The 12714-nt window shown below is 38.4% G+C and overlaps 1 protein-coding gene across 9 annotated transcripts in view; it reads right to left on the bottom strand.

The window, feature by feature from the left end:
• The window catches only part of LOC121951210 (receptor-type tyrosine-protein phosphatase mu), a 211096-nt gene extending 198390 nt beyond the window's left edge, over positions 1 to 12706 (bottom strand). For 3 of the 9 annotated variants that reach the window (XM_088085796.1, XM_088085799.1, XM_088085797.1), the window contains exons 1-3: positions 12634 to 12653; positions 10972 to 11058; positions 9499 to 9608 (exon numbers count right to left, since the gene is read on the bottom strand). In XM_088085796.1, coding sequence (XP_087941922.1) covers positions 9499 to 9608; positions 10972 to 11003 — 142 coding nt within the window. In that variant the 5' untranslated portion in view covers positions 11004 to 11058; positions 12634 to 12653. Of the gene's footprint in view, positions 1 to 8014; positions 8402 to 9498; positions 9609 to 10971; positions 11059 to 12601 lie in introns of those variants that run through there. The other 6 variants (XM_088085800.1, XM_088085801.1, XM_088085803.1 and 3 more) reach the window with 4 other exon arrangements.
• Between the last annotated feature and the right edge of the window lie 8 nt (positions 12707 to 12714).

Raw genomic sequence — 12714 nt, 5'->3', positions numbered from 1 at the left:
CATGGTGATGAGATCACAGAATTGTTGGAGCATGCCTTACACACACAAACACTTCCTCTCCCTTACAAACACTCCCCTCTCTGTCTCTCACTCTCTCTTCATTAGGCAGCCCCTGCGCTGGCCTGTGTGCGATTCATTAGCTTTTATCCTCTTCATTTGAAGAAGGAGCTGTGTATAATTAGAGCATCTCTGTTTGTCCAGCATCCTTCACACAGTCACATCTCAAGGCCAATTATCATTCCGCTGCCGAGCTCCAAGATAACATAGTCGCCTCGAGAACCAACTTCAAACTATTACTGCCTCTCAAGAATGTAAATAAAATCACTTGCAAATCAACAGCTAATGATTGAACGTGGAGTGGCACTCCAGGGATATGAGGATGATGAACCATATTGGTGGGCTTCGAAGATTTGACTCACTTTCATTTGCTCGAAAGTGCCTACGATCGGTCGGCACTTAACCAATTTCCATGCTTATAGTGCAGTCTGTGAGTACTTGGACAGTCACATGTTTGTAGTCATATCGGCTCCAAACCTCAGAGTTATTGTCTCATTTGAAAGTGCTTTCAGCTTTAATTTAAGCTTTACACCTTTAATTGAGCCTTAATTTCACATTCATTTTTGGAATCACAACAATTTTAAACAAAGCCCCCCAATTTTAGGACATTACAGCTGGACAATGATCTTAAACATACAGTAAAAACCCCCAAAGAGCCTTTTGTGGTCAGCAGAGGAATGCTTTTTACCGGCCAGGTCAGTCATCTGACTCTAAATTACCATGTGGTTCACTCGCTGCAGGCCTGAGTGTCAGCCGATGCCATGGGATCATTGCTTGGAAATGATTCGACATAAGACTTTCTTCAAGCACTTTTCGGGAGGCCAAGGAGAAGAGTCACATTAAAGGTCCCATATCGCAAAAGTCAAATTTCTGTATTATTTTTTAAATCATAAAGTAGCTTTCAGTGATATATTAATACTGTGAAAGTATCAACATGCTCAATAAAAAATGCACACAATTCATGTTCAGAAACTGTGCTATTAAATGAGCCGTTAGGGTGTCCATGAAGTTGTGATGTCACCACCATCTAAATTTATGATGCAAAGATGCCACGAGCGCAGATGTTCATGACCCCTAAACACTGACCAATCAGAGTAGACTAGGCTGTTTTAGGAGGGGGGGCTTACTGACACAAACACTAACGCAGAGGGTGAATACAGATATATTCAGGCAGTCTATGAGAAAAATAATGTTTTGTTTTAAACATGTTAATGCCAGTTTTTTAAAATTTATTGTTAATAGTTCTATATCATTATAAAAAAAGGGACTGGCACGGTATCAGATTCTGTGGCAAAAAGAGTTCATGATAACAATATTATTATTATCTACAGAAAATTTTGGGGGTAAATAATGCTATCAGTGAAATTCATCTTTAACTTTGTTTACTGTATGTTTTTTCTCATTTTTTTTTGAACAAATATATAACGTGTATATAACGTACATAATAACGTGATTGTAGGGAAATGGAGATAGCCTCTAACTATAATGACACGAACATGTACAAAAACAGAAAACAGACTTAATGGATAGTGAAAAGGCAACCACATAGCATTGTGAGAGCATAAAGAAACAGAAATTGTTTAAGAGGCACTGGATTATTTACACAGTATCATCATGTGTATGTTTCAATATTTCATTTTTAAAAATCATGGCTATCCTTAATAGCCAAATATCACAAGAGCCGCTATTTATAAAAGGAAACAAAAGGTTTTTGGTGAAAATATCTTAATTGCTCTTTTTTTGTAAGCTGACAGTGGGGGTGTTTCTGCATCTGCATTTGACAGCAAAGTAAACAAACATGCACCGTCACAGGCACACAGTTTGTAGTTAGTGGTCTTAAGAAGTAAGGCCCACATCAGCATCTAACTGCACCAAGGTGATATTTTCAGGTAAATTTTAATTAGTTTAATGTGCTGCAGCTGAGCAGCTAATTAGCTACCTTGCAAATAGCTTTAAAATTGGAGTCTACATATTAAAAGAGCAACACTTTGTGCACTGTTCATCTGATGACGATTTAATCTCTTTCCAATTAAAGCTGAGAGTCAGGACTTTGACCTCATAGTCATTTTAAATCCCATATGCTTGAGTGCAGAATCAAGAAAATGGAGTCACTGTGCACTTTCCTTCTTAAGCCAACCAATAAAACGAATTTGATCAATTTTTAGTTTGTTTTTACAAAAGTAAAATGCTATTTATAAAGTGAAAAAGCCTTGATGTGAAGAAAATGAGAACAGGACATTACCTCAAACATAATTTCGCAGGAAATCATGCAGATTGTCTTGAAAACACACTCATGTGAATAGAGTTGTGAAACCCAGACACTTAACTGACCACCCATTGTCCCGTTTACAGTGTCACAAACTGTGTCGACTGAAGTTTGAAGAGGACAGATTCTTGCCTGATTCAATCTCTGCAGTAGTTATGTTACCTGCTGCTGCCTAAATTAATGGAAAAGTCCACCCTCTGCTCCTCTCACGCTGCTCTGCATCATCAATCTGTGATGTTAACAGTGTTTTGGAGTCATTTTGTGATAAAGCATTGTTTACTTTTTTTTTTTTTTTAGGCGTGTCGACTTTTTCTCAACCTCCCTTATCTGTTACTTCCGTTACCATATTTCCAAGAATGCCTCGTGGCAACTTCCAGAGAACAGATGTCGACTTTTCCCATCGAAACAAAGCTGAATAATGCGTCAAGCTGTGTGCCCTTCGCTCAGAAGGCAACATGTTTTGTTATTCTGATCTTAAAAAAGTCTAATGAGGATAGGAAAATACGATATGTCTTCCTTTTTTTATGATGGATTTCTCAAGGAAAAATGTTCTTGAATTTTGATTTTGAACTGGTTATAACATTGGCTGTTGATGCTTCAGATTGCAATTTTTTAAAGATTTTAATTTTGGTCTGGAAATATCTTGGTGTTTTGCATAAAAGAAATGTTAAACACCATCTAAAAAACAGATGAATGCAACATACATCACTGACATGTATTTGTTTTAGTGTTTATAAAAAGTAGTAATGATTCCGGGGCGCCTGGTGGCTCAGTGGGTAGAGCCGCGCCCCATGTGCAGAGGCTGTGTCCTCGCCGCAGAGGCCGCAGGTTCGAGTCCGGCGTCAGCCCTTTGCTGCATGTCTCCCCCTCTCTCTCTACCCCTTTCACACTCACACTGTCCTGTCAATCAAAGGCAATAAAAGCCCAAAAAAATAACTTAAAAAAAAGTAGTGATGATTCCTTTTGTAATGGAATAAAGACATTTACACTATAAATTAATACAGAAAGAGCACAAACTGGTGCATAAAAATACACCTAAACACAGAAAATTAAGTGTTTGACACTCAAAACTTCCTGGCGAGGGCCTCTAAAACCCTTCTGTTAAGCCTACGCCATCGCTTATTGGATGTAGAATTTTCCTTTATGCACTGCAATGCTGTTTGTTATTGCCATTGGTGTAGAATACACAGGAGGCACCCTCAAAGTGTGGACATGAACATTTTAAGACATTTTTACAATAGATGAAATTTTAAGGGCACAAATTGGTGGATGAAAAATTTACTAGAATTCAAAAAACTAAGTGTTTGATGCTCAAAATTTCCTGGTCGATGCTCTAAAACTCCGTTTCATGTGTTCCCCATAACTACGAAATTAAATGTACATCCTTGGTTATTGGGTGTAAAATTCCTTTATTGCAGTGTTGTTTGTTATTTGTATAAGTTATGTGGGTGGAAAACCATCAATATTTATTTGCATTTGACCCCTCTCCAACCCTTAACCCTAACACCCTAACTTATACATCGGTCAGACGATTTTATTTGCCAATACTGGCCTCACACAGCTATATTTGTATAGGCATGAATGTTCTCTGATATGCACGTATATGAATTTTTTCTTTTATTTATTTATTTATTTTCTTACAAAACATAATACAGAAAAAGATGCTGTGAGAAATTTATAACTATTAAATTGCCAAGCAAGTTTACCATTTTATTTCACTGATATCATTGTTTTAAAATAAAGTTTATTGTTAAACTGTAAAATATCCTACTTCCATTACATATCTATAGCCACAAGTGTTTGGTAACAATATTTCAGGGACACCTAAATTGTAAAGATATATAGATAGATGGAAATATGAATAAAGATGAATAGAATATTTGGCTGCTAAATCAATATCAGGATTTATTACTTCCTTATATTGGTATCGGTCCTAACAGAATATGGTATCGGTCGGGCTCTAGTTTATACCATATATTAATACAGAAAGGGCACAAACTGATGCATAATTCACCAGAATGTAAAAATTAAGTGTTTGATGCTCAAAACTTCCTGGTGGAGGACCCCTGACCCCCTTTTTCGTATATGCACCCCCGAAAAAAACCTACACCCTGGGTTATAAACTAACATGTACAGATACTGGCAGGCCACATATGTAAAATGTTACTTAAGTCTTTTACCAACCCACGTTCACACTGCAGTAATTTCATTTTTCACACACAGAAAGAAAAATGTTAGACATCTCCACTCGTGAAAAATGGATAATACTCCTGTCAGTCTAGTCACTTCAAACGAACGGTCTGAGTCTATACAGCAGCACTTAATATTTGCAAGTTCTTAAAGTTAAGTTTTTAAAGTGACACACCTCCTCCATGTCTACCAGCTATGATCAGTCTTAAGACAGCCCTGCTGACAAACTCAGCAGACCCTTTCCAAGGAACTCACACATGTACCCGTAGTGTTTGAACAGCTTCAGTAAATCCATGTGTTTCCACCGCCTTCATTATCATCATAATAAAAGTGTCTGAAAAGCAAAGTTACAGAAGAATGTAGACACCTCACTTTCTGCTTTGTACTATCATCAATCACCATGGTGCTTTTTTTTCTCTCTCCTCCAACATTTGGTTGAAGCCATCGAGAAAAAAAAAGAAAAAAAAAGAAAAATCACATGCATATTTAATTTCATTCTCCACTGGCTCACACAAAGGAAACTGCCACCCTTCAGGACACCTTTCGGAAAAGTCTCTATTAAATCTGAGTCAGCTGGGAGAAGAAAAAAAGAGGGGAGGGGGGGAAGAAACATTTCATGAGTGAAAAACTATCTAAATTATTGCCAGACTTCAAATGAAGTGCTGTTTATCTTTCCAAGCAGCCAATGTGTTGTTTTACTCCTTAGTCACAGCTTGGATGGCAATCAGGATCGGTCAACCAGGACGCTATCAGCAGCAGTCACTCCGCAATGACAAACTACAGCTCTCTACACTCCAAGCATGGGCATTATTCTCAACACACAGCTCACCCCTATCAGAAAACAAGGCAGGTTTTATGGCTGCTGGAAAAGGTGGTAAACATAACAAAGCGCACAGCTCCCTGGAATTTAATGTGCTCGGTCAAAAGACAGAGTATAGATATCAAAGGCCAGACCTTCTGGAGAGAAAAAAAGCTGTCCTCATAATGTAGAAAAAAGAAGCACTGGGCATACACAACAAGTGATTTATAGTGTTGTTTTTTCTTCTTTCTCTCAGAGCATCCAGTGGGCATTGTGGATGCAACACGGAGGGGAAGAAAAAAAGAGCAGTTCATCTCTACCATGCCACTGAGAGCAGATACGCAGGTGCATAAACAACTTCACAGAGAGATGAAACTGATACAGCGTGATCCTAATTATGGAGTTTCTTATGTTTAAATTAAAAGACCTCCAAAGGACTGTGATCGACTTGAGGCTGCACAGCCACAAGGCACTGCTCATTCTGTGCACTGAAGTCGACCGGACTCTGGTTACCTCCGTGATCTAATTATCACAGGAGCTGTTATCACATACTCTCCATAACAAATGTCTCGAGCCGCATGCACGGGCTCACATTTAGCCTCTACCTCTCCATCCGTGTGTGGCTAATCCGTCACCTAGCCAGAAGAGAGCAACACACATCCAATTGATTTCCTCCTGGTTTACATATTTACACACACACACTCATGCAATTAGGAGCACATTTATCGATGGTTTCGGCACCGCTGGGAGCCCTACAGTGCAGCCCACTCCAATAAATCTCGCAGTCCTGAGGCTGCCAGCGGGCAAGACTGATGAACCTCACACAAAAATGGACTGGGAATACTTTGCGGGTAGGGGAGTTCTCAGTCACTAAAATTGACCCCTGGTGTTCACACAGCTTGATAAAAACTCTGTTTTTATCAGAAAAACCTTTTAAACATCTTCTGAATATGCAGTTCTTCTCTGTAAAAAGAAATGGGGACTCATAAATAAATTCCCAAATGTCATTTATTTAGCAGCCTAGTTATTTTTGTTGAATCAGAGTTGTGATCAAGCTTGGCACCAATAGTTTCCAAAAGTGCATCTGAATTCTGATCTGACTCGTGGTCCTCCACTGAGAAGCAGCTTGACTTCATCATCTGAGTATCATATTATGTGTGTACCATGCTGCCCCCAACAGGCTCTCTGAAAAATGCATCAGCTGTCTGCTGAATCCCACGGCATCCGGCTGAAGCCACACACACATCACACAGTAACCTCACACACCGCTCCCTCATAGTCTAACCAGAACATCAAATCAAGCACAGATATGGGCCAAATTTTACCAGCTTTTTAAATGCAACTCTAATCACACTGGCAGCACGGATCACCCTCAGACTGAACAAGCATTGTCTATATATTGATTTGCATGAATATAGGCTAATGTGCCTCTTAATGTCACTGTGCAGACAACAGAAATTACCCCTTTAGGGGCTAAATTATTCTGAATTTTAAGTCCCTTTGGGCAATTTGCAGCCATTACACTGACTGTGAAAGTCTGCTCCATTATTACAGTAATTCTAATAAGTTAAATCACTATCTGGTACTAATCCCTGAACTTTTTCCTTTCTTCACAAAGCTTTGAATAGACTCACTGCAAATGAAGTTGCTCTTGCATGAATATCATTAATTTGAGTAAGAGTGCTTTTTATCTATATGGGCAAAGTCTGCATCAACTATCAAACTGTGAAGCAACAAATCGATCAAATTTGAAGTGAAACTCCAAAAATTAAAAAAAAGTTAACACTTTACAAATGCATCCAAAAGCATTTTGATGCATTTGAAATCAGGGTGCACGAAAGGTAACTTTTTTAAAATTACTTTTTACCAGATAGTTTTAATTAAAATAGCTTTTTGGAAGTGGATCACATATAGACAGCTCCACGAAAAGATAATTATATGAACTATAAATGCAAAAACAAAAGGAAACAAAGGAATGTTTAAAAATTGGAATCTGATCTTATGCATATAAGTTGAATTTTTTTTGGCACTAAAAAACACTAAAAAACACTGAACTCTCCGCACACTATAATTCACATTAGGTATTTTAGGCGGAGCACTCCACTTTAAAGTCACCATAACCTCCCTCTACATGGTCACTGGGACATTATAAATTAAGTTCAGTCTAAGTTCACGGTGAAACAATGACAGTAGGTCTCGTTTGGCTTATCGCCTCTTCGTATAACAGCGCACACGCGGCGACACCTCTCCGGTCAGTGAATCCCTTGAGGTTAATCACATTAGACAGCAACTTATCAAGATAAAGTTAGACACAAACAGTAAACTCATTAAATTTCGTGTAAATGGTTGTAAATGAGTTGCTCCGGTGCCCGCAGCGCACCTGCCCGTTGCGCACAGCGGCACAGAAGGTGAGAACAAACTACTCATGAGTGCCAGTGTTTCAGCGGCAAAATGGGACAAATGTGGGCAGAATTTACGCTTCAGTCTTATTTCATGGCACCCTCGCATGAAGTGCGTTACTTTAACGCGGCCACATGTGCTCAAATTCACACCACAAATGCCAGGTAAAGCTTTAAAATTGCGCGTCAACTCCAAGACAACAAAATAGTGTAGTTTAAGCGCCTGTCCTCCTGACTCCGTCTCTGCCACAAAACAGCGCGTATGCTCTGTACGTGCAAACATTTCCAGGTAATCCTCCTTACCTTTAAAAACTTCCCCTCGTGCGGACAACAGCAGGGTTAATGCAGCAAACAAGCAATTGATAACTTTATCCATGTCGACAGCGCCGTCGTAGCGTTAACCCCCCGGCCGCGGGGTTAACTGGCAACTCTTCTGTCTTTATTGCAACTTGAATCCTACCTAGACTTTTAGGACTGTTAAATCTAAAGTGTTCTCTCTCTGCCCACCGTCCCTTGGCGTGCTGTCGGGGGTGTGAGAGGACACTGTCGCCGACACGGCTGCTCCTTGCCGGCTTGCTCCACACTTGGAGGAGGAATGTGTGAGTGAGTCCTGATTCCGGAATTACGCGTGGATTGAGTGGTCCGGCAGCTCCAGTAGAGCAGCGGCTGCGTGCGCACTCTCTGGCCGGTAGAGGGCGCATGTGAGTCCAGCCTGTGAGTGGAGAGGACAGGCGGCGGTGTCCCCTCCTCCTGCATCTGACTGTTTTAGCGTTTTTTTGGACCAGCTGTGCAGGCTGAAGTTGGTTGAGGTAATAGAGTACAGCTAACCCTCGCCATGACAGAACCTGTGGGCTGTTACCCCCATCAGCCATCATTTATTTAAGACAGCAATTAATAATTAAGTCAGAGGTATTATGATAGATGATAGAAGAGCTTTAGATGATCTACAAGTAGTATCTAACATTAACAAAGAGAAATCATTTCAGCTATATTAAAATATATATATTCATGTAAGGGTTTTCCACTATTTTGTATTCTCTATTTTGCATTTGTTTTCTTTTTGCATTTCATGTACCTAGAAAGGCACTATATAGGTCCTATTATCATTATTATTTATTATTATATTGACCTTTAACCTTCTTTTTAACATTGCCTTTGCTTCTTTGTTGTTTGGGCTCCTGTATTCCTCACTTTTGCATGAGTAAAACTAATAATAATTGCAAAATCTATATTTTTATTAATATTTTGTTTTATGTTCTTAAAGCACATTATGTAAAAAAGTAGTGACATAATCGCACCTTCCCTTTATCAAAAAGTCAGCATAACATTTGTGAACGGGACAAAATACTGAAACGACCATAAAGCATTGCTGTTACAACAAATAAAGTAATATATTTTATGTTTTATATGTTATAGGGGATATGTGTAAGAATACTTTGTTTGCCAAAAAGTAATTAAGAAAAGTAAGACCCAAATGGTTGAAGTCCCTGTAAGATGTCTTAATTGTTAGGCTAAAAAACTTCAATAAAACAGAATCAAACAGACTTATTAGGGATTTAGGAGTATAAAAAGATGTGTTGACACTTATCACAGATATATATCATATTAATATTCTTTGAATTTCACCACGTTTTACAGCCGCAGAGACCCAAACCAAAAGTAATCCATCATTCTCTGTAGCAGACTTCTGAAACATATCTTCAGTTCAAAATCATGTTTAAAAGCAATTCTCATTAAGTTAGGGAAAGTAAAGTATCATTATGATAAATCGGTGCTAAATAGCTCACCTGGTAGAGTGGACGCCCCATGTGTCCTCACTGCTGTGGGTATGACTCCTGCATGTGGCCCTTTGCTGCTGGTCATTCCTCTCTCTCTTCCTTTCATGCTCTGAGCAGTCCTATTACAGTAAAGACAAAAAGACAAGAAAAAATCTTTAATGTTTTTTTCTGAGCTGTTAAAGACGGTTCTCCAAGATCTCAAACAGAACTGCTGCCATCATATTTATGATACACAACTGTACAGAAACTTCTGGGCTGCCTTATTTATCTATCAGGGAGACTGATGAAAGACTGAAAGCTTTACTTCTTTCTGGTTATCATTCAAGTACTAATATGAATGGGTTATTTAAAGAAATGTATACATTTGAAAATACAACATGGATGTCAATAAATGAATAAATAAATGAAAATAATCTACCAATCAGGATCATGTGAAGCTCAAATGGCTACTAAATGGACCTTGTGGCTGTTTCCAAAATAAAAACATTAACCTGAAACTTCAGCTTTCGTATGGATTAGAAGTTCTTAAAATGCTCAGAAAAAAATTAAACATTCACATTTCCATAGTATCTGTGCAAACTTCTTATGCTGACAAAGATCATGTGATATGATGAAACTAGAATTACGACCCCACGGTTGTATGCCTCCGTGAACCAGTCAGGTTGCTATTACAGTTAAAATTCATGTCTGTGAAAACATGTCATTTCCCCACTGGCAGCACAGAAGATCTACACAATCAGCACAGTTTCAGGATGAGTATAACAAATTCAGTATCTGACCAAATGTTTCCCCTTCTGTTCCTGAGTGATGATGTTGATGTAATGGCTAGAAATTTTGATGTCAGAGTGAAGTTGACCTTTGACCTTTGGGATATAAAATGTTGTCAATTCATCATTTTATCTTATCGGATATTTGTGTGAAATTTTGTCATGATTAGCTTTTGAATTTTTGAGTTATAGCCTAAAATATGTTTTGTGAGGTCACGGTAACTTTGACCTCAAACCACCAAAATCAAATCAAAATCAAATCAAATCAAATATTACAAAATTCCCTCAAGGTGATCTTGAGATATCGTGCTCACAAGAAGAAAGCAGATGAGGTCACACTGACCTTTGACCTATGACCACCAAAATCTAATCAGTTCATCATCCAAGTGAATGTTTGTGTCAAAATTTTAAGAACTTTCCTTAAGGTGTTCCTGCTCATGATGAAAAAATTAGAACATCAGCTAAATGGACCTTAAAGTTACAATGAGTAAACGCAGCGTGGTCAACCTTTACCAGACCATATTGAAGCAATATGTTTCATTGATTACCCCTATTATTTATTTATTTTATGTTTTTGCAAAATATATCCCCCACTGGAAGGTGGTTTATGAATTACAACACTAAATATGAAATATTAACCTTTTTCATGCTCAATTTGATTATCTAATTTAATATTTCTTTAAACTCGCCTGCTGGATTTTTAATCACTGCTTACCTTGTGCATCCTTTCCGATCAAATTCATGCATTGATCCCACTGAAGGGAAAACCAGGTTGACCTTCACGGTGACCTCATCAGTCGACCTGGCGAAACAGGGCTGCATTATCACACAAATTCTTTTTTTTCCTGGTAGGATGAATCAATAATGACGCCTTACTTTAATAAATGCAAACGTTTGCTCAAAATTAGTCTTATCCGAGACAGCAAGTGCAAACAACCCCAGGATACTCTCACAGCGATATCAAACAAAGAGATGGAGAAGCAACTAATGACAAAGTCAACCAATGTCATTCCTTTATTGTTTTTGCATGCATAAACACACATGGCGATTTCACTTGTACCAGCAGTTTTCATGGCTAATTAAAATGCAGCCAGATTGACATGGCTCTGCATTTAGTCTCAAAATGACCTCGTGTTGTCAAGGATATATGGCTCCGGTTGTTGTTTTGAACTAAACAATGGCTGAAGCATTTCATAGAAGCGCCACATGTCTTTTTGTGGTCTTTAGGTATTGTCTTGGCTGCATCAGTTATGCTGCCAGGAATGCATGAATACCAGTCTGAGCAGAGCTGTCATGGGAATTGATGAGAATGTAAACTCCTCTGATTGGATGGAGGAATGAATGGATAGCATCATTGTTTGTGCTCACGAATGCAGAGAGAGAGAGAGGGTGAGTGTGGTTGTGAGTGTGTGATTGAGTGTTGTGTTTCACTGGTTCTCCATAAACACAGTCCTAACTCATGCTCAACAAATACATCATAATAATATCCTACTCCATTGTTTCCCAACCTACTCCCAAAGCCCTAAAGTGCCCCGTCATTAGCACACACAACTCGTCGTCTTGCAAATGTGTCCATTTGTATTAATTTTAGACTGGACTTATTACATACTGTTGCAGCAGTTACTTAATATCATTTATCTCAGTCAGTTTGGTCAAGTTTGCATTTGTACCACTGCCACTTGGAGGACCAGAAGCTGGATATTTGCATTGTATCCACAACCTTTATTTATTTTAAACATTTTCCTACTATTTAAAGCTTGTTATTACTTTTAGTTAACAAATCTGAGCAATTAATGATAACTTTTAGCTAACAAGTCCACCATTTACATTACTTATAACTTACTATTTAAACCAACTTCCCATTACTTTTAGCCACCTCTTTTGACCAGTTGTCTGCTACTTTTAACTATTTATTTCAACCAATTATTCATTACATGTAGCTAACTTTTTCCATCGCTTGTCTATTATTTTAACTAACAATTTCCACCAAATGCAGTATTCATTACCTTTAACTAACCGTTGTGACCAAATATTTATTATTGCTTGCTAGCTATTTCACTGGTTATCATTTAGCCCATTTTTTGCTTTGCACTTTTGCGAACACCAATTATCCATTACTTTCAACTATCTGTTTTGACCAGTTACCATTACTTTTATCTAACGATTTTGACCACTTATCCACTTTTAGCTAGCTAGGCCTATTTCTACCATTTAAGCTAACCACTTTTAGCTAACAATTTCCACCATTCACATTATCCATTACTTTTAACCACCTGTTTTGACCCGCTATCCCCCCTTTTTTCAACAAGACTGTCTGTAGCGATAGACGATTTGTCTTTACTTACCCCAGCCGCACAAAAATAAGGCCAAAATGTACCTTATACGGCCGGCGGCCACTGCCATCTTGTTCTGTCTACAGGCGCAGTAGCAAGAAGTTCCCGCCTTCTGACCAATCGAG

The sequence above is a fragment of the Plectropomus leopardus genome, chromosome 12, assembly GCF_026936395.1.
Source record: "Plectropomus leopardus strain MGB_pleo_1.0 chromosome 12, ASM2693639v1, whole genome shotgun sequence".
NCBI classification, from domain to species: Eukaryota; Metazoa; Chordata; class Actinopteri; order Perciformes; family Serranidae; genus Plectropomus; species Plectropomus leopardus.
Note: the sequence above shows the minus strand (reverse complement) of the source record. Positions and strands in the feature narration are given on the sequence as shown.